Source organism: Danio rerio, chromosome 2, assembly GCF_052040795.2.
Source record: "Danio rerio strain M-AB ecotype USA chromosome 2, GRCz13ab, whole genome shotgun sequence".
NCBI classification, from domain to species: Eukaryota; Metazoa; Chordata; class Actinopteri; order Cypriniformes; family Danionidae; genus Danio; species Danio rerio.
The window spans coordinates 54,819,309-54,841,548 of NC_141022.1; the positions used below are offsets into that span (position 1 = coordinate 54,819,309).

The following is a 22,240-nucleotide window of genomic DNA, read 5'->3' on the forward strand; positions in this document are numbered from 1 at the left end:
GTGCAGCCGATGCGCTCTCACGGCAGCCTTGCGTCCTGGAGAATGGAGACTCCACCCCGAGTCTGTTCAGCTGATATGGGCGCGATTCGGGGAAGCCCAGATCGATCTGTTGCTTCCCCCGAGATCGCTCATTGCCAGTTGTTCTTTCCCTGACCGAGTGCTCTCGGCACGGATGCACTGGTTTACAGCTGGCCTCGGGGCACGCGCAATACGCGTTTCCCCCAGTGAGCCTGCTCGCGCAGTTACTGTGCATGGTCAGGGAGGACGAGGAACAGGTTGCTGGTTGCGCCCCTCTGGCTCAACCGGACCTGGATGTCAGAGCTCTCCCTCGCGATAGCCCTCCCCTGGCAGTCCCTTCGAGAGAGCACCTACTCTCTCAGGGACAGGGCACCACCTGGCACCCTCGCCGATCTTTGAAGAGATTTTTAGACGCGAGGAAGACTTAGGTAACCTCCGATTGCGGTGGCTAATACCGTCACTCGGGCTAGAGCCCCCTCCCCGAGCGCGCCTATGCCCTGACGTGAAGTCTATTCACTGAATGGTGTGTCTCTCGCTGAGAAGACCCCCGTAATTTGCCAGATCAGCGTTGTGCTTTCTTTACGCCGAGAGAAGTTGGAGAGCAGGCTGTCGCCCTCCACACTCAAGGTTACGTGGCTGCCATCTCCGCTCTCATAACGCGGTGGCTGGCAGCACCGTGGGAACGCATAACCTCATCATCCGGTTCCTCAGGGGCGTTAAGCGAATTAATTCTCCCCGCCCCCTCTCATGCCCTCTTAGGATCTCGCCCTCGCTACACAAGCCGCGTCAGATCCCTTCGATCCTCGACTCAGTATTTTCTGTCCCTGAAGACAGCTCTGCTGGTCGCGTTGATATCGATTAGAGGGTCGGGGACCCGGAGGCATTTTTCGGTCAGTGACTCGTGCCTGTAATTGGGCTGGCTTCTCTCACGTATGAGACCCCGCCCGCGATATGTGCCCAAGGTTCCTACCACTCCGTTTTAATACGAGGTAGTGAGCCTGCAAGCGCTGCCCTCGGAGGAGGCAGACCCAGCCCTTATTTATTGTCCAGTTCGCGTTTTGCGTATTATCCGGACCGCACTCAGAGTTTAGATCATCTGAGCAGCTCTTCGTCTGTTATAGCGGTCGGCAGCAGGGAAGTGCCGTACCGAAATAAGTTCCCACTAGATTGTGGATGCCTTTCTTTCACTATCAGAGCCGAGATGAGCCGCGTCCCCCGAGAGCGCGTGCGCACTCCACTCGGAGCTTCGCATCCTCTCGAGCGCGCGCACGCGGCGCCCCTCTAACAGACATCTGTAGAGCTGCGGGCTGGGTGACACCCAACACATTTGCAAGGTTTTACAATCTGCGAGTGGAGCCGGTTTCCTCAAGGGTATTAGGTAACCCTTGGTGATTGAGGAAACAATTCGGTAGGGTGTTGAAACACGCTTGCTGCGCCATTTTCCCTAACACGGAGATACGTGCGCCTTTTTATCTGTCAGTAAAGTTCCCCGTCAGGTGAGCCCTGCAGATTCCTCCGTGGTCCCCAGCACTGACTCAGCGGAGGAGTCACTTGCTGGCCCACTACGTTGTAGGTCTGCCCGCTGGTCAGCCCGCGTTTTGGGTAAAGGTGCCTGCTATGCGTGGTCCCCACTAGGCGATCCCATATGCTTATTCAGCCACGGTTAAGTCCCCCCCCCCTGGGCGGACCCGTGTCTTCCCTCCCCGCTAACCACTCTTTTGCTATGCGTACTCCCCCTTTTTAGGGCTAGTCCATATGTAAATTCTGCCATCTATCCCCCCTTGGGTAACGGATGGCCTCCGCAGCGTCCTCCCTATCGGGATTGCACGCTTCCCAACGTACTGTCGTATTTTCCTAGAATTATCTAGATGCTCACGACTTCCCAAAAAATATATATAAATCCGTAAAACTTCTGTTGAAGTAGGATAAATTAGGGCCAGGGACACGTTGGAGGACCGCGCCCCCCATGATGTGGGTGCGTCACGCTTGCTTGACTATCTCCTCATCGGGGGTGTTGGTAAGGTGCAGTCATTATGGCGCTTTCAATGGGCTCCCAATGCGTGGATTTTACAATCAAATCCACTTATAGTGCTGAAGTTCCCCCCGAAGGGGAACGTTCGAGGTTACTAAAGTAACCCTTCGTTCCCCGAGGAGGGGAACGGAAGCACTATACTCCGTCGCCATAATGACTGTCCCTTAGCTGTTGAAAGTCTCTTCAGCTTAAAAAGGATAGCGTCTGCTGCGCCAGGTGAGCTTATATACTCAGTTGATTGCTTATGCCGCTCACCTGCGCAGGCTTGCGCTGCCAATTCATTCTTAATTGGCCCGTTCAATACTCTTTCAGACGAGTAGCTTCTGAACCGAACCTCCCCAATGCGTGGATTTTACAATCAAATCCACTTATAGTGCTTCCGTTCCCCTCCTCGGGGAACGAAGGGTTACTTTAGTAACCTCGAACGTTTTGTTTGCTGTACAATTAAAATTCACAGAGAACATTGTATTTAGAGTGACGCAGTGGCGCAGTAGGTAATGCTGTTGCCTCTTAGGTAGAAGGTCACTGGTTCAAGCCTCGGCTGGGTCAGTTGGCATTTCTGTGTGGAGTTTGCATGTTCTCCCTGCATTCGCATGGGTTTCCTCCGGGTGCTTCGTGTTCCCCCACAGTCCAAAGACATGTGGTTCAGGTGTATTGGGTATAGGCTAAATTGTCCGTAGTGTATGAGTGTGTATGGATGCTTCCCAGTGATGGGTTGCAGTTGGAAGAGCATCCGCTGTGTAAAACATGTGCTGGATAAGTTGGCGGTACATTCCGCTGTGGTGACCCTGGATTAATAAAGTGACTAAGACAAAAAGAAAATGAATAAATGAATGAACATTGTATTTATTTATTTAGAAAAATCTCCTAATACTAATTTAATTAACTGTTGTGTAAAATCAATTCACTTACAATCGCTCTAAAAATAACTGTACTGCCACAGGTCACAGCAATATTGCCCTGCAGCCTCACTGAAGGCAAGCAGGGCTGAATCTGGTCAGTACCTGGATGGGAGACCACATGGGAAAACAAGGTTGCTGTTGGAAGTGGTGTTAGTGAGTGTTACGCTCAACTTGTGGTCTATGTGAGTCCTAATGCCCCAATACAGTGAAGCAGAGACTATACTGTCAGTGAGCGCCGTCTTTCAAATGAGATGTTAAACTGAGGTCCTGACTCTCTGTGGTCATTAAAAATTCCAAGACACTTCTCCTAAAGAGTACTGTAGGGGTTTAATCCCGGTGGCCTGGTAAAATTCCCTCCTTCTGCCCTCACATATCATGGCCCCTCAATCATCCCCATCCACCAAATTGGCTCTACTGTATATCTCTCCACTCCACCTATAGCTGGTGTGTGCTGAGCGCACTGGCACCATTATCCTGTGGCTGCTGTCGCATCATCCAAGTGGATGCTGCACTCTGGTGGTGGTGTGGAGAGACTCCCTGTCATGATTGTGAAGTGCTTTGGGTGTATGGCCATACACAATAAATGCACTATATAAATACACATTACATCACTGTACACAAATATTAAAACAGTATAAAAACATAAATACTCATTCAGTACATAAAAACCCCATCAAATGCTATTTTGCCTCTATTAATGAATTATAGTTGCATCTCAAGTAAAATGTTGAAGCAAAACATTTGATTTAATGTTCTTTTGGCAATATTATTTTTAATCACCCTTCAGGCCGAATAAAATTTTTTATGTAATTATTTTATTCCTTTTTTAGAGTTGGTAAGTTTTTACCCAAACTTTAATCCACATTTTAATGAAAAATGTTCATTCATTCATTTTCTTGTCGGCTTAATCCCTTTATTAATCCGGGGTCGCCACAGCAGAATGAACCGCCAACTTATCCAGCAAGTTTTTACGCAGCGGAAGCCCTTCCAGCCGCAACCCATCTCTGGGAAACATCCAAACACACATTCACACACACACTCATACACTACGGACAATTTAGCCTACCCAATTCACCTGTACCGCATGTCTTTGGACTGTGGGGGAAACCGGAGCACCCGGAGGAAACCCACGCGATGGCAGGGAGAACATGCAAACTCCACACAGAAACGCCAACTGAGCCGAGGTTCGAACCAGCCACCCAGCGACCTTTTTGCTGTGAGGTGACAGCACAACCTACTGCGCCACTGCCTCGCCCATGAAAAATGTTTCCTTTTTTTCTTTTTCAAATACTATAGTATAGCAAAACCATGGCTGATTTTTGTTCACCATGTATGTTGTTTGTTTTCTTCTTTTAGTAAAAGCATGGTAAATTGTCTTTAGAGTAATTTGAAGTTAAAACTAAGGATGAAAAGAAATATTAAAGCAAGATTCATCTTCTTCAAAAATGCTGATGTGGCTCCTTCCTTTATTTGGCCATTAAATAATTCTGCATTATACCTGAAATATACACAGAAACCATAATCAGTTTCAGGGGATTCATTTACTTTTAACTATTTAACTGAAAGATTTACAATTGTTATCTGCATGCATTAATGCTTAATCCCTTAACAATAAACTGATACATGTATGACTTATTATTGAATTACAGTAAATTTCACGTTTTTTAACTGCTTTAATAAAGGATTCCTCTTTATATCTGTATGTTATGAACTCACAGTTTTGCGATCTTTCATCACAGCGCTGTAGAGCACATCAGCTATGGGGTCCACTGATGATAAACGCTGTGAAAAAACACAATCAGATCTGAAAGGAGTTTGCACAACACTTTACAGCTAGAAAAACTGTGTGCTTTGGCTGTTAATTTACTGTGTTTGATTGTGAATTGCACAATATTTGTCACACAAATCTCAGTGCTACAAGAGTCAAATAATGGAAAACTGCTGACACAGACAATTAAAAAAAACTCAGTGATGAAAATCTCAGAGACACTTACTATCTTAGTAAAGGAGACAGGACTGTAAACCATAGAACTATCATCAGCAGAAGACTGTGAACAAACACAACTGACCATCACTGATCTGAGTTCAGCATCTCAGTGTCTTCTGACAGTTATAAAGCAGACAGAATGAAGGATGAGGACTTACATCAGCTTCTGCAGGACTGATAGATGTCATTTGGTTTTCAGAGGGCATCTGCAGCAAACACAGATTTAGATGCTGAATTAATTTTACACGATTACATTCTTTCTCAGAGAACTTTTTAACTGCATCAGTATTTGTCAGTTACTGTAAATTATAAAACACTCACAGTATTCATGGTGCTGCTGTTAAAACGTTCTTCTCTAATTGGATCACCTTCTGTCAGAGTGAGATTTGAAGATTAACATTTTTTTAAATTATTTTTAAGAGTATAGAGTACTCTTAAATAGAACATTTAACATTGATGGAATTTTTCCATTTCAAAAAAATATTTGTTGTAGAAGTACACTTAATATATATTAATATACAGTTGAAGTCAGAATTATTAGCCCCCTTGAATTATTAGACCGCTTGTTTATTTTTTTCTCCAATTTCTGTTTAACGGACAGCAGATTTTTTCAACACATTTAAAAACATATTAGTTTTAATAACTCATTTCTAATAACTGATTTATTTTATCTTTGCCATGATGACTGTAAATAATATTTGACTAGATATTTTTCAAGAAGTGACATATAAAGGCTTAAATAGGTTAATTAGTTTACCTAGGCAGGTAAGGGTAATTAGGCAAGTTATTCTATAATAGTGGTTTGTTCTGTAGACAATCGAGAAAAAATATATAGCTTAAAGGGGTTAATAATTTTATCCCTAAAATGGTGTTTTAAAAAATAAAAACTGCTTTTATTCTAGCCAAAATAAAACAAATAAGACTTTCTCCAGAAGAAAAAAAAATATTATCAGACTTACTGTGAAAATGTCTTCGCTCTGTTAAACATCATTTGGAAAAATTTTTAAAAAGAAGAAAAAAATTCAAAGGGGGCTAATAATTCTGACTTCGACTGTATGTGTGGGTGACGCAGTGGCGAAGTAGGTAGTCACACTGGACTTTTCTCCCCATAAACTTCCATTCATACACATGCGAACGTGTCAGACCAGAAACGCAAGGTCGTGCGTCAAGTTTCACAGTTCACTTCATTGCAAAGTTCAAGCTTGGTGATTTCTGACCTGCAAAATCACATCACATGACTGCATGAGACCAATCGAGGATCAAAATATGACCTCTCTGGACAGAAATTTTAAATATGGACCAATCACGCACTTTTTTAAATGTCTAATCATCTTGTTTAATCCTGCCCCTTTTCGCAGCGCTGTATGACAGAATTTCGCATGCTTAAACTCTATTGTGATGGCAGCTTAATTTTGAGAGGAGCACATGATATGCTTGGTCTCTCATCTGTAATCATTAGTAAGCCAATCGGATCATTCCAAACTCACTATAAATAGCCCGACAAGCATTACTCCCTCATGTTCATTTTTTTTAAGAATTCCCTCATCCACCCCCTTTTCCTCCTTTATCAGGGGGAGGTCTCGACCTGATCTCGTACCCCCTCACATGCTTAATGACCAGGCGGGAGCCTTGGCATTAATTATCTCCAAGCTCATGGTTCTCTCTTGGGACAGCGTGTCAAACCTGCTATTATTATCAAGCAATATCTAAGTGTGAAAACCTGAAACTTTACTTTACAGTCTGTTTTCTCTCATTTACTGTGAAATCATTAATATTCAGCAATGAAAAAAATTAACTCACCTGGATTCTTTCTCATCCTTCTGATTATTATGGTAAAAAGAGCAACGAGCAGTAAAAGCGCAAGTGTCACTACAAGGCACATGATCAGAATCATGTCATACCTGTGGGGATGGAGAGACATGTTTGTTAGGTAACTTTATGTATTCTAATGCATATAAAATTTACATCCATTTTGGTTATATACTTTTAACATAATTGAACTAATAAACTTTTCTTAATTGATATTTGTTAGTTAATCATAAATGAAACCAATAGGAACAAGATTTATGGTGTATAAATAATAATAATATCAATACATTCAATGTGTTTTAAATGCTTCTTGATTATTCATCTATTGTGTGGAAAAATATGTTGCGTCAATTTTTCTTGGATATTAAGTAAACCAATCATATATAATTTAATTAATTGAATCTTGTTTTTTTACAGCTAAATGTATTTATGTCATATTCATATATTTAACTGATTAAATGTAATAGTATTCAATTCTAACAGATTTGGATTTAGGTTCTAAGGAATCTGACAACATACATACACCAAAACTGACAAAATAAATAAAATCAGTTGACCTATTCAATTTAATTAAATTCATCTTTATTTGTATAGCACTTTTACATTGTAGATCATACATACTGAATGATATAGATCATACATACTGAATGATATATTTAATTGTGATTCAGTTTTTGAAAGACTTTGCTTCTAATTAGAGATTCAATAAAAGCAAACGAACACTGAAAAGATTGAAATACTTGTTTTGTTCATCCTTGTTGTCTTTTCCCGTATTAATCTCTGAATCTGTTGTTGGAGGGCGATAAGGGTCTTTTCTGGATGTAAAGAATAATGTTTACTATAGTAATACAGTGTAACAGTTTGGTATTAATTATTATTCTGAATGATTTAATAATAATATTCACTTACACACGTGATTTGGGTCTTGAACCAGTAGTCATGGCTGCTGTTAATAGCAGAAAGGAAAAAAAAAAATAATAATAATTTTTAATTCCATTTTTGATTCCCCTCTCTAAACATATGGCAGTATAATACTACTACAGTAATACAACTGTATTGAAAAATGTATATATACAAACAGTGTTGGGAGTAATGCATTACAAAAGTAATGTATTACAGTAATGTATTGCATTTTCCTGTAGTGTAATGCATTACTAATACATTTTCAATAATATTTTACTCGGTACATGCTTAGTAACGCATATGCATTACAAAACACTTTTTGTCCGTATGACATTAACAAATGAAAAATACCGCAATTAAGTTTTTTCTTTTCCTGTTTGTGGTTAGTGAATATTTGCGCGTGTTGTCATTAATCTTCCTCTAGCTATTGGAGCTTTTTTACTTTGAACGCGGAATGATTTCAGCCTCTGAACTAGAGGTCTGAGGCTATTGGCTCAAGCCTGATTTATACTTCTGCGTCAGGTAACCGGCGTAACCCACGGCGCAGGCAACGCGTGTGGCTGTGCATTTATACTTCTGCGCGCTGTCTCTGTCGGTCTGCATTAACACTTCCGAAACGCTAGCTGGCAGTGAGGTGTAAATGTTCCTCTGTGTCGAGTTTCTTCGCTACTTTTTTGCATTTCCTGAACACTTCCGGGATGTACAAGTGGCTCAAACTCGCTCATTTTGAGGCAGGAACCGGCGGACGTGCAACAAATTTACCTATGAGGTAAACACAAAACAAAACTTTCCATCCGGAGCTCCTTCACGGTACTCCACACTTGTAAACAATCGCTCGCGCGGCGTCGCGCCATTCTTGCGCCTCTCGGTCCCGCACAGACTCGTCAGCGCTACCAAGCCGACCAATCACAGAGCTTACGCTACGTGTCGTTGCGACGTGTAGTTACATTTTTTGAGAGGTGCACGTCAGCGACGGCGATGGCCACGGCAAAGGGCTATGCGTCAGCGCCGTAGCATACGCCGACATTTGACGCAGAAGTATAAATCAGGCTTCAGCCCGGTTCTGGCAAGTCCTGACGCGCAGTGGAAGAGTGACAAATAGATGAAAATAGCAGAAGACAGCACATTCGCAGGATGGACGTATGTGCATATGGCGTTATTTCACTGACAAATGTGGCAAGCGCAGTTTGACATGTCGAGAGCGCATTCATGTAATCCTCTGTTGGTGGACAAAAATGCTTGCCCGCAAAATTTCTAACAGTTGCACGCACTCAAAATGCAGCTGCTCACGTGCGAATGATCTGCTCTCGCTCCGTCAGATAATGCAGACTCACAATTTGTGCCCCATGTTTCTTCTTCCTTTCGTGCTTTTGCTCTCCAGAGATCCTCCTGTTCAATGGTTATCCCAAGAATGTTGATATGGTTTATATATTGCTACACTATCTATTAACAATACATGAAACACTAAAAGGTTATGGTAAATTCTATAATAAATAGTAGTGTTTTTGAGTGTTAGGTATATACTGCCTATGTTTAGGCTAGTATTATTTACAACTTGTTAATAAATGCTTCAGCATACTGTTGTATTAAGAATAGTGAACTGATAACATGAAATACAGTGTAGTTTTACTACAGTAAAGTGTGGTGAATTGCAGTATAATATACCCTATACTGTAAAAAAAAAAAAAAACAAACTACAGCACTGGGTTATTTGTTTATATTACACTTGTGTTATCATAGCAACTATAGTATTACCACAACTGAGTAATTGAAGTACTTTACTGTAGTATTGTTCAAAACACTGTACATGACAGGAAAATGTCCTCCACAATCTCATCAACAATGTGGAAGACAACAGAGACTTGTTCACTTTATTTTAGTTGCCATAACAAAATGAGATTGATAGCAAGATTTATTTGAAGAGTGAATAGTACAGTAGGCTATAATACCTAATCAAGTTTTTCCCTATTTTCTATCACAATTACATTTCTGCTTAAGTTAGATATATTTTTGTGTAAATGTTTTTATTTGATTAGTATGGTCCATCTTTTGGATGTTTAATAAATGTTTTTTTTAAATAAAAAGTATTTTTTACATACAACGTATATTCTCTGTGTCTTTAAGTGTTTGAAACTGGAAATATCTCACCATATAACATACAGCCAAAAATGTTATGGTTTATTAGATAAACAATTTAATATGCAGATCTATTTTAGTACTTTGGTTATTGTTAATAAATATTAGCCCAATATAAATCATATCAAAAAGCACGAATAGAAGAAGGAACACAAAACAGATTGTGAGTCTGCATATAATCTCACTGAGAGAGCAGTGTACTGAGAGCGCGCAAGAACATTTGTGAGAGAGCAGTGCATAATTGAGAGAGTGGGAGAAAATTAGTACGCGAGCAGCGTATATTTGAGAGCTCGCAAGCAGATTTGTCCACAGAGGAAATCGTTGCACAAACATTATACTGAGAAAGATGTTCATCATGCTCACTTTGTGCATGACAGTTTTGTGTTGTGAACCTGAATTTAAAGTGAATACAATAATGGCAACGATAAGAAAAGAAAAAAAAAATCTGCGTCTTGTCATGGCATTTGCGTTTACAAATACATATAATACAAATAAATGTTTACAAATGTGTCTATGAATATAGTCAAGCTATTCACAGATATTGACAGATAATTACTTTACCATCCTTTTAACAGACTTAGATCATTTGTGATTCTGGCTCTCATCCTTTCTTGCATTGTCTTGAGCCTTCATGTCGCCAATTATATACTATATTGTTAGCCTGGATAGGTCACAGTCATTCTGCTACATCATATCGCTTTCTACTGGATGTAAAATGTAGTACATTTAGTCATTTTAGAATGTAAAGTTCTAATTCTGTAGTTATTTTGGTGAAAGTAACTAAAAACTAATATAAGAGGAATGTAACATATTACAAATTTGAGACAGTAATATTGTAATGTAAGGGGTTACATTTAAATAACAGTAATAAGTAATCTGTAATGTATTACAGTTTGGAAGTAACTTGCACAACACTGTATACAAAAATGTACATTTCAGTACCTTATTTTACTTTGGAGAAATATTGGAGACTGAAGACACTAAATATGATATGACAAATCTGAATGATGTGATAAAAGTCCAAATTAAAAGATAACAATTAAAATGAAGAACTAAAAAGTCATTATATAAGAAAAATTGATCTTTTCACAATTAGTCATTAATCAAATTTATCACAAATGACAACAAATGTTAAATTCCTGAATAACTCATGATTAATATAGTTTTGTAGGAGTTTTGTTGGCAGATGATTGTGTCGTGCTTCTGCAAAACAATGTAAAATAATAATCATAATTAATTAAATGGCTACATGTGTGTTGGGGAAAAATATAAGTATAGAAATATTGTAACTATATGAATGATTAGCTTGATTTAGTAAATCACTCACAAATGCACACCTGCAAGTGTGTTGCAGCAAGTATGAATAACTCAATACAGTGATTACATTTTAAGAGTGGCAAATTCATAAAGTAATAGGGTAATGTCAAAGCATGATAAGTGATGTTACACCCTATTCAAATCATTTTAATTTCATATAACTCCGACAACCAAAGTATTTGGATGCGTTTGATTCTTTTTGAATAGTTAAAAACTTTAAACTTACATTTCTGTCTTAGGTGTAGTTGTTGGAGTAGTTGTCAATACTAAAGATTAGAGTAAAGAGCAGCAAGGGCATTTTAGGACAGTAATAGCATTACACTTTTTGTGATCTTACCTTTGGGTTCAGGTTTAGTGACAGTGAGTCGAACAGGAACCTGCAGATTTCCAGCAGAGCAGAAATACCATCCAGAATCAGAGAGTCTCAGTCCAGTCATCAGCACAGTGAAGGAGCTTTCACCATCATCACTGATCTGCACTGATGAACTCTGGGATGTGTCAGTCTTTTCTTCTTTGAAACACCTCTTATCTTTAACTCTGCACCAGCCTTTGAGTTTATTGTGATATTCTGAGCTGTAGAAACACTGGACACTGACATTACCACCCTCATGTCCAGATACACTGCTGCTCTTAACAGACACATCAGGAGCTGTAAACAGTCAAGATGACAATACAACTTTTTATTGAACCGAAATACACAGCTGTAAATACACTGCCACTCAAACACTGGTTCAGAGCATGTTAGCGGTGAGTGCGTTTCATCTATATTTGTTTTAGAACACAGACAATATAATCATCATAGATACACAAGACTGTTAGGCTGCATTAATCAGAGCATTCAGAGCCAGGAACACATCCCACAAGACTGTAATTTGAATTGCATATTGTTGGGGACCTATTTGGGTCTGCACCTTCTCTTTGACAGAAGAACAGTCATGAGATCTCAACAATTAAATATAGACCTGCAGTAGTCGAGGCCACATTGTGTTTTTCCATTAGTCATCGCACATCCTACACTTTAATTAACTCCTTTTTCAGTTCCACTTGTGAAATAAACAGAAATAAACCTCACAAATAACACAACCTTTTTCATTATTTATTTGTCAGGAAAAAATAATAGAGATTTGGAAAGGTTTTCTTTACCTGATTGTACCTTCAGATACAAATAATAAGAAGCGTCTGGTTTCTCACTGTCACCGATCTCCACAGCGCACCAGTAATATCCAGAGTCTGACGGCTGCAGATTCTGCCATTCCACTGTAAAGATACTTTGCGCTGGGTAATAAGTGATGGAAAATTTACTTCTTGGGCCATTTCCAAATGCCAATATAGTGCAAGAGCTCCAAAACATCCCCTGACACCAATACTTGTGATTTTCTTTATATTGTTCTTTATATAGACATGGAATAATGCCTGGAGATCCAGATTTCACTCCTATATTCAGTTTATCAATCCAAGCTCCATCTGTAGACAAGATTACATAAAAATGAAAACACAAAAGAACACTCATAAACTGCACAAACACTAATGAAGTAAATGTATAGTGAAGAAAAACTAGCATCAAACAACTGTAACACATTAATTGAACAACATACCATATAACAATTTAACAATACAATTTTAAAAGGAATTATAACTTACCTCCAATGTGAAGCAAAACCCCAGTGAGAATCAGAGTTTGAATCATGTCTGCAGTGGAGTAAGTGTGTGTGTGTTAGAGGAGCTGGTCTCTTTGTTACTTTACTTTTTAGAGGAAGAGCAGAAATATCTAAAACCACACTTGTGTGAACAAATGAGCAAAGTCATTGTTTTGCAGCCAGCAACATCACACATCAACAGAACATTTCACTACTGAATTTTCAGTTTTTGAGCAGGTTAATAAATGTTAAATGACAGTAGTGCTTCATCAGAATTAGCTCTTATTCAGTTTAATAATTTGATTTATTCATAAAACTGGCCTAAATACTAATAAATATCAAGGCTGAGCAGATGAGAGGTTTGAAACACAAGTGTCAAACTGTCATTCTCAGTGCCAAGTACCTGAGGTACGCAAAGTTTGGACTTGTATGCTTGGAAGTTCAGACTTGCCGAGTTCGACTTCCAACTCCCAAGGACCCGATGACACAAATCAGGTACTTCTTTTTTTAAATGAAATAGCAGTGTTCTTTTACAATGTAATTTACCTCACTGGGGATTTATTGTTTTTACTGTACATTAAAAATAAAATGAATGAATTATGTAAAGCACAGCTTCTAATAATTTGGATTTAAGAAAAAGTAAACATAATTCCCCACAAATGTGATTAAGGCATTATGTACATACCATCTTCACTGCATGTTTAGTACATATAGCCTATTACAAAGCATAATTTATGAGAAAATGTGTACATTTAATCAAAAGTAAATGCATAATGAAGTTAAATACATTATTGGTTATTATATATAGATCCATGTGTTTGATTATCAGATTTAAAAAAAACTACAACGGCCATTAAACAAGTATAAAAAACAAGATGTATACAATATAAAATAAAGATATGCAGTGTGGTAAGCAAAGACAAACAGTGTAACGTTATGACATGGTAACAATAACTAAATAAAAACAATTATAAAACATGACAAAACAATACTCCATTAACTAACATTTACTAAATAAAAACAATTATAAAACATGACAAAACAATACTGCATTAACTAACATTTACTAAATAAAAACAATTATAAAACATGACAAAACAATACTCCATTAACTAACATTTACTAAATAAAAACAATTATAAAACATGACAAAACAATACTGCATTAACTAACATTAACTAAATAAAAACAATTATAAAACATGACAATAACAATACACCTGAGAACAAATAATAGATTTAAAAGTAAAAAAAAAGAGAAAGAAATACACAAGATGTAATAAATACAGTGGTGGAAAGAGTACTGAAAAATCATACTCAAGTAAAAGTACCATTACTAAAAAAGTACCATTATAAAAAGCTGATGCAGGAATCACAGGACTGATTTTTCTAATTGGCATAGACAATAAAAACTAAAAATGTACACAAGGCAAAGTAAAAAAAAAAACACATTTTTTAAAACTACTTACTAAATTACAATTTCTGAGAAAAACTACTCAAATACTGTCAGTTGAGTATTTGAAATTAGTTACTGTACACCACTGATTAAATAACATCTTTAACTACAATGGAGAGATGAGATCCAGCAGTAGATCTGAGATGGACTGGCTGATGTAAAGCTGCTCTCGGTGGGGTGGTGATCAGAGAACTCCCATTGACAGCCTAGAGCAGGGGTGTCCAAACTACGGGCCCGCAATCAGTTTTGTAGTGGCCCCCCAGACTTTTTATAAATATTAATAGAATCTGGCCCGCTATACAAAAATTCAAAAACACTTTCTTAAAAATCTCAGGTAGACTTGCTTATTTATTAAAGGAGACAGGACTTTAAACCAAAGAAGCGTCATCAGCAGAAGACTGTGAGCAAACACAACCGACCATCACTGATCTGAATTCAGCATCTCAGTGTCTTCTGAGAGTTATAAAGAACAAAGAATGAAGACTTACATCAGCTTCTGCAGGACTGATAGATGTCATTTGGTTTTCAGAGGGCATCTGCAGCAAACACAGATTTAGATGCTGAATTAATTTCACACACTTACATTCTTTCCCAGAGAATTTCTCAACTACATCAGTATATGTCAGTAACTATAAATTGTAAAACACACTGTTAACCCTTACTGTAGATTATGCATTAAATAACTGTAAAATAGACACTGTTTAGCTGTAGTGAAAGGAAACTGTAAAATTTTACTGTAAAACGAGCAGGATTTGTATAAAATTGTGTAGTGCAAAGAATAAATTACAGTAATTTACTCTATATACCCATTACAGATATTTACTGCGATAATAAATGGTAAATTACGGTAATGCTTTCTTTTACAACCCGTAGCACTGAATAAGGGTACTAATGTACTCACGCAGGTGCATGTACAGTACATTTGCAGATAGCAATATGTCACCATCCTTGCATAATTCTTTATATGTATACAATACTTAAAGAAAAGTACATTGTAAACGTAATATTCTTACGTGGTTCTTTGCGTGATGAATATCTTATTGTTACTCCCCTATTAAGCAAACGTTATGGTTTGTTCTTTTGCAATTTAAAGAAAAGTAAAACGTTATTTCACTGTACTTACGCGGTACTTTTCATGCTCAATATCTGGTTGTTACCCCCTTATTACCCAAGCATTACAGTTTGTTCCCTCATACCTACGTAAACGTTATTTATACTTACACTATATGTAAAGAAAATTACAACGTTATTTCACTGTACTTACGCGGTAATTTTCGTGATGAGCATCTGGTTGTTACCCCCTTATTACCGAAGCGTAACGGTTTGTTCCATTATACCTACACATACGTTCATTATACTTACACAGTACGTACAGAAAAGTACACTGTTATTTCACTGTACTTACGCGGTACTTTGCGGGTTGTAAAAGAAAGCGTTACCGGAACATTTTATGATTTTATAAGCTACTGTGTCTATATTGCAATATTGGTTTTTATTCAAGACTTGTCAAAGAAATTATTTTTGTACTGTGCCAATGTCTCTGACTCTAATTTGGGGAGCGAACTTGCGCGTGCCTTTATAGGTGGTGCGTGTTTTAATTCTTTGGGCAAATCCCAAAGTGGCGTAGTCGAGTAAACTGATGTAATTTCTATTCTATTTGGGGTTTTATTCCTCTATCTGCTCACCTGCCATCCGTCACAATGGCATTCAGAAGAGTCTGTAGCTGTTTTTTCTCAGCATGGAGTCACAGTGCTGTAAATGACACCCCCTGCTGGACGCTTCTGAAAGTTTAATTTTAGTTTGAGTTTTTTCTGAGAGACATCTGGGGCCCCATGCAAAGACATGCGTTGAATTCATACAAAAATTTTTTACAAAGCTGTAAATGTGCGTACGCAGTAAAAAAAATTGTATGTATGAAACACTGTGTATGGTGAATATTTTCTTTATACATCCAAATTAATGTGAAACTGAACGCAAGTGCACAAAACCCCTCCCCCGCCTCCTCTCCTGTATAAATATGGTAATGACTCCACCAAACGAAAAGGCAATGGCAAAAGCTAGCAAAAGGAGAAACTTAGAATGTGAATTGGAGGTGCTCCTATCAGAGGTAGACCGGAGAAAAACTGTGTTAATTGCAAGTTTGTCCTCCGGAATTAATAACAAAAGAAAAGAAAAAAATAGAGCGGGAGAGTTTAGCTGATGCGGTTGACGCAGTGGGGTCTGAACATCGCACTGTGAGTGAATTAAAAAAGTAATGCTCCCATGTAAAGGTGCAGGTTAAGAGGAGAACAGCAGCGCACTATCAAAGTGTGAACCAAACAGGCGGGGGTACAGGAGATGCTGAACTAACACCCTTTGAGGAGAGAGCTGCCTCAATTGTGGGCCACACTTTACTGTCTGGAGTAGTATCTGTGTCTGTGGGAGACACAGATGTTTTGGGCATTTCAACTGCCCAATCGCCTACTCTACAGCTGGCCGAGAGCGAGAATGGGCATCATTGTATTTGCGCTCTAGGTCAATTTGTGGGTTGTTGAGGGGGGTTAACAGCCAGGCCTTTAATGGATAACAGTCTCCTGATATGCAGTTAAATAATTACACTCAATAAAATAAAATAACAACTTAGGTGGAATAATATCTTTAAATACATCACTTACCAAAAAGCCACCCATTGCGTACCATGCCACCTTGGAGCCTCTTCGCTGTCTTTCTTTCCAAATTTGGACCCAACTCAGCACAGATCTCCAAGAGGATAGCTCTTGGAAATCTGAAACGGCTAATAAGCCAGTCATCATCTTGAGCAAGAAAATCACTGTGATCCCTAACAAATGTGTTCCCTTTGGATTCGACCATTTACAATGTCCTCTATTAAGGCCAACACTGCCCTTGCCATAGACTAGGGTTGTATATATTTGCAAATGCTTCTATATGTTCTAAATCACATAATTGGTGAAAAAATATTGTTAATTAACCCATTTTATCAATTCTAAATTATTAGCAATGTTTTTTACATGTGTTGGTGCGATATTTTGTAGTGTGCAATTTAACACAATTACCTCTAGGAGTTGCCAATGGAAATAAAACAAACACACAAAAAATACATGTACGCCAGACATGAAGTTGGCACGTACCCACGCACATTCTCATGTTAATTTCATCGTTAGTAAATCCAAACGTGAGCGTGAAACCTGGCATACGCAAAGTTTTTGTGCATATGCAGCACTGATACATGAGGCCCCTGGTGATTAAAATTATACATGCAGTGCCCTAAAGAGATTAAGAGAATTTGCATATCCAAAATTTCCAAAATACACTTTCTGCTGCTCTTCAGAAGAACATTTTTAACTTTTCAGTGGATTTTTAGCAGAAAAGGTGTTTCTTTGTGAATTACAAATAGCAAGTTAATGGTTATCAGAAATTTGAGAGTCAGAAAACACATGCAGGCAGCAGAAATTTATTACTTGTGCTTCATATAATACTTAAAGGTCTAATGGTGTTAAATAATCAGTCTGTACAAGAGACTGAACACTATAATAAACATAATCAACTGAATATTTCATCTTGTTTGTTTTCAAGTTTCCCCTTCATATACAATATATTGCTATGTATTTCTGTATTTATGACAAAGCAGATCACTTGACATTTCAAATATGGCACCACTATGTATTAATAAAATCATTTCAATCATTAACACGGTTCACTAAATTATTAATTTCATCCACTTAATCTATTAATCCACCAGTTTATTTATTTGATTCCAAAACAAGTGATTTATTTAAATACTTTAAATATAATTTAAATAATATACACCATGAAGAAACTTTAATTTTATTTTCACTCACTTCAGCCTTTATTAAAAAAAAAAAAACTTTTAAAAGCATGAAAATAAAAAAACAGTTGAAACTCAAAAAAGTTAATTAGTATAATAATCTATATAATCTATAATATGTATGAAAATAATGCCACATGAAAAGAAATGCAATATAGACAGTAATCTTTTAGGAAGCAGTATGTAAGTTTTGCAACTAGAAGGTGCTTAATCATAACAACAAAGACGTATAAAGGACTTTATTTTTTTAATGACCTCTGATCTCCAGCAGAAGATGAGGTGATCACAAATGTTAAGTTTAATGAAATGCTTATGTTATTAGCTGCAGCTTGATGGAAACTATTGATTTACATCAGAGAAAAGCAGATATGACATTACTGACATGCGACAAAATGACACGGGACATTATTAAAGTTTTTCTCTGAATTAAAAGTTTGTTGCACACATTTAATATAATGGAATTACACAATTTAACTGAACTAAATTGTTAAGTTAATTGAACTTTAGCATTTTAAAGAAAACATTTTACATGTTATTACTTTCCTCTGATGAATAAGCATAAAGCAAATACAGAATATTATGAATCAACACTTTTCTAAATCTCTGAATCTTCAGGGTGAGATGGAGAAACACATCTAGGTCTCTGACAGACAGAAATGCTCCTTGTTCAGTCTGAAAGATTAAAACACACATGATCAGCAGAGAAAACTACACATATTTCAGTCACATCAAGTAGATTATGGAAACATTTCACCATTAAAATAAAATTTTTTCATTTTATTCACAACAGTTTGCTTTTGTATAATGTTATTATTATCATTTTCAGTTTTATTTATTAAATGCATATTTATATTTGTTTAATATAAACAAGTTTAAATTTGTCCAACAGTTTTTGGAGATGTCTGCATGATGTGTGTTTGAATATAAATATGTTTTTTTGACCACACTTCATTATTATTGTTCATAATAATAATTGTTCAAGAGGCTAAATAGAGGAGGCTCGTTCTTTATCCTCATGCTGCAGATGGTCTGTTTAACTGTTTTCTCACTGGTGAAGCCTTCAGTTTTTCCTTTTACAAAGTCGCCATGTAGACAGCAAATGTGCCATGACATGATGCAACTGACTCTTAAAGAGAAGGGGAGATGAGACTTTGATTGGTTTATTGCACGTTATGCTCAAAACACACTCATAACTCTTTAAGAGAAGAAGCACAACCCTGTTAGACCATGCACCAGGGCGCAGAGTGTATTTTTTTATCCTTAAAAAAGCAAAAGTGGGTTCGGACTTGCCCTGAATGCTTTTGCGCCCTGTGCTTTAGACTATGCACCTAGATCGATAAAACAGAGCCCTACTGTTCAACCTTTATATGCTTCCTCTGAGCCAAATAATGAGAAAAAAACTAATTCCCTACCACAGCTATGCTGATGACACTCAGATCTACCCAGCCTTACTGCCTGATGACTACAGCCCCATTGACACCCTCTGTCAACGCGTTGATGAAATGAACAGTTGGATGTGCCAAAACTTTCTTTAGCTAAACAAAGAGAAAACTGAAGTCATTGCATTTGGGAACAGAGATGAGGTTCTCAAGGTGAATGGATACCTTGGCTCTAAGGGTCAAACAACAAAAAATAAAGTCAAGAATCTTGGGGTGACTCTGGAGTCAGATCTGAGCTTCAATAGTCAAAGTCAAAGCAATTAGTAAATCAGCATACTATCATCTCAAAAACATTGCAGGAATTAAATGCTTTGTTTCCAGTGAGAATTTAGAGAAACTTGTTCATGCTTTTATCAGCAGCAGGGTGGATTACTGTAACAGCCTTCTCGCTGGCCTTCCCAAAAAGACAGTCAGACAGTTGCAGCTCATCCAGAATGCTACAGCCAGGATTCTGACCAGAAACAGGAAATCAGAGCGCATCACACCTGTCCTCAGGTCTTTACCCTGGCACCCAGCTACATTCAGAATATATTTTAAAACTTTTATTACTTATATATAAATCACTAAATGGCCTAGGACCTCAATACATTACAGATATGCTCACTGAATACAAAGCTAACAGATCACTCAGATCATTAGGATCATATAAACTAGACGTTTCAAGAGTTCAGTGTGAATCAGCCTTCAGCCACTACGCCACTCACTGCTGGAATCAGTTTCCAGAAATGATCAGATGTGCTCCAACAAAAGACACATTCAAATCAAGACTGAAAACACATCTGTTTAGCTGTGCCTTTACTAAATGAGCACTGTGCTATGTCCGACAGATCGCACTATTATGTCTTTCTTTTCTTTTCTTTTTCTTTTATAACCTTATCTTGTTATCTTGTTTTAACTTGTTTTTAATCATTGTATTATTGTTTGCTTTTATTTTTTTATACTTGTCTTTTTTATTCTTGTTTATGTAAAGCAATTTGAATTCCCACAGTGTATAAAATGTGCTATATAAATGAACTTTGCCTTTACCCTTTTGCCTTTTGCCTTGCCTAAATGTTGTTGTCATCTGGGCGTAGTTTGTGGGGGATATATTGTTAATTGATTTTAATTTTTTCTGAGTTTGTCATTAAAGTTTTTATTCTCTTCTCTGTTTCTTAACACCCAACAACTGGGTGATCATTTAAAGTGCTTTCAAGAAAGGACATTTAAAATAATCAAATATAGACAGAGAAAGAGGTATAAGAATATTAATATTAGATGACAAAATTATAGTAACGCAACCAGCTGTTTCTACATTATACGCTGTAAAAAATCGGTTAATTAATAGTTTCCGTATTTTGTAATTCACAAGTATTTTGTCGATTTTCTCTGTTCTGTCGACTTTTGTTGTGGAAAATTCAACTCTACAGTTTAACAAAGCGACTTTTATTAAAATTTTATTAGTCTGAAATATTATAATATACAATAAATATTAACATATAGAGAAGGCAATGCAGTGGGGCAGTGGGTAGCACGTTAGCCTCACAGCAAGAAGGTAGCTGGTTCAAGCCTCAGCAGGGTCAGTTGGCATTTCTGTGTGGAGTTTGCATAATCTTCCCTTGTTTGTGAGGGTTTCCTACGGGTGCTCCGGTTTTCCCCTCAAAGTCCAAAGACATGCGGTATAGATGAACTGGTTATGCTAAAACTGACTGTAGTGTATGAGTGTGCATGTGTATGGATGTTTCCCAGTGATGGGTTGCGATTGAAAGGGCATCTGCTGCGTAATACACATGCTGGATAAGTTGGAGGTTCATTCCGCTGTGGCGACCCCAGAATAATAAAGGGGCTCAGCCGAAAAGAAAATGAATGAATGAATGAATGAATATATAGAGAAATAAATCTTTAAAATGAAATTAAATGTACATTATTTCTCATATAATCTAGTTAAAGCCGTGTAGCAGATTCATTGTAAAATAACAAAAGTGTAGGTTCAGTAATCATCAGCATCATTTTTGTTCATGCCAGAAGAGTTATACACATTCTGCAATATCACATGAGCAAAAATGCCCACCTTTTCCCCAAAATTCTAAACTTTACATTCTTAAAAGGTTCGTTTACCAAAAATGACACACTTCAACCCCTCAATGTTCAAACCTACTGTCTGCACTTAATTGGTGCACTATATATTTCTGCCATAAAATCGTTACTATATCTCATTTTGAATGATTGAATAACAAGCTTAAAGAATAATTTAGCAATAAATAACACTTACATGTTTGTCCCGGGTCTTGAAACCGTAGTCAAAACTGCTGTAAAAGGCACAAAAAAAAGATTCATTAGTTTGATCATAATGTTTGTTTTTTTAGTGGAAATAAGGTAAATTTAATCATGATTTTCATCTTAGTTTTAATCATGCAAATCTTTATATAGCGCATGAATTTTAAAGTTATGATTATCAAGTTTATTGTGAATTAGATTAGATAAGCCATTTTATATTTAATACTAAAAATAAGAAATTATAATAGTATTAAAAACAATGCTGCTTATCATTTATTTTATTACATGTTGGAATTTGTTTGGCAGACGGCTGTGTTGTGTACCTGTAAAACAAGATAAAGAAATATAAGAGCTTCCAATAAATAACTATAGAATCACATTAGACATACAGCAACATTGATGTTGTTAATAATAAAATGTTATACAGAGCTCTGATTCAACTTTAACAGGTTGTATTAAAATGGTCTGGCTACAATCATTGAGTTTTACTCTTTTAAATATTATAAATATTTACACCTACAGGTCT

At 37.3% G+C, this 22,240-nt stretch overlaps 2 protein-coding genes across 2 annotated transcripts in view; both read right to left on the reverse strand.

Annotated features, from left to right (window-relative positions):
* pigrl3.10 (polymeric immunoglobulin receptor-like 3.10) overlaps positions 1–22,240 on the reverse strand; it is an 88,338-nt gene that overhangs the window by 32,649 nt on the left and 33,449 nt on the right.
* LOC147846529 (polymeric immunoglobulin receptor) lies at positions 4,232–14,168 on the reverse strand. Its single transcript, XM_087241514.1, has 11 exons — positions 12,746–14,168; positions 12,248–12,568; positions 11,442–11,753; positions 7,658–7,694; positions 7,489–7,563; positions 6,740–6,840; positions 5,261–5,310; positions 5,098–5,145; positions 4,947–5,000; positions 4,669–4,734; positions 4,232–4,450 (listed from the first exon to the last, which is right to left on the reverse strand). The coding sequence occupies exons 1-11, from the start codon at positions 12,789–12,791 to the stop codon at positions 4,445–4,447; spliced, it is 1,116 nt and encodes a 371-aa protein (XP_087097640.1). The 5' UTR covers positions 12,792–14,168; the 3' UTR covers positions 4,232–4,444.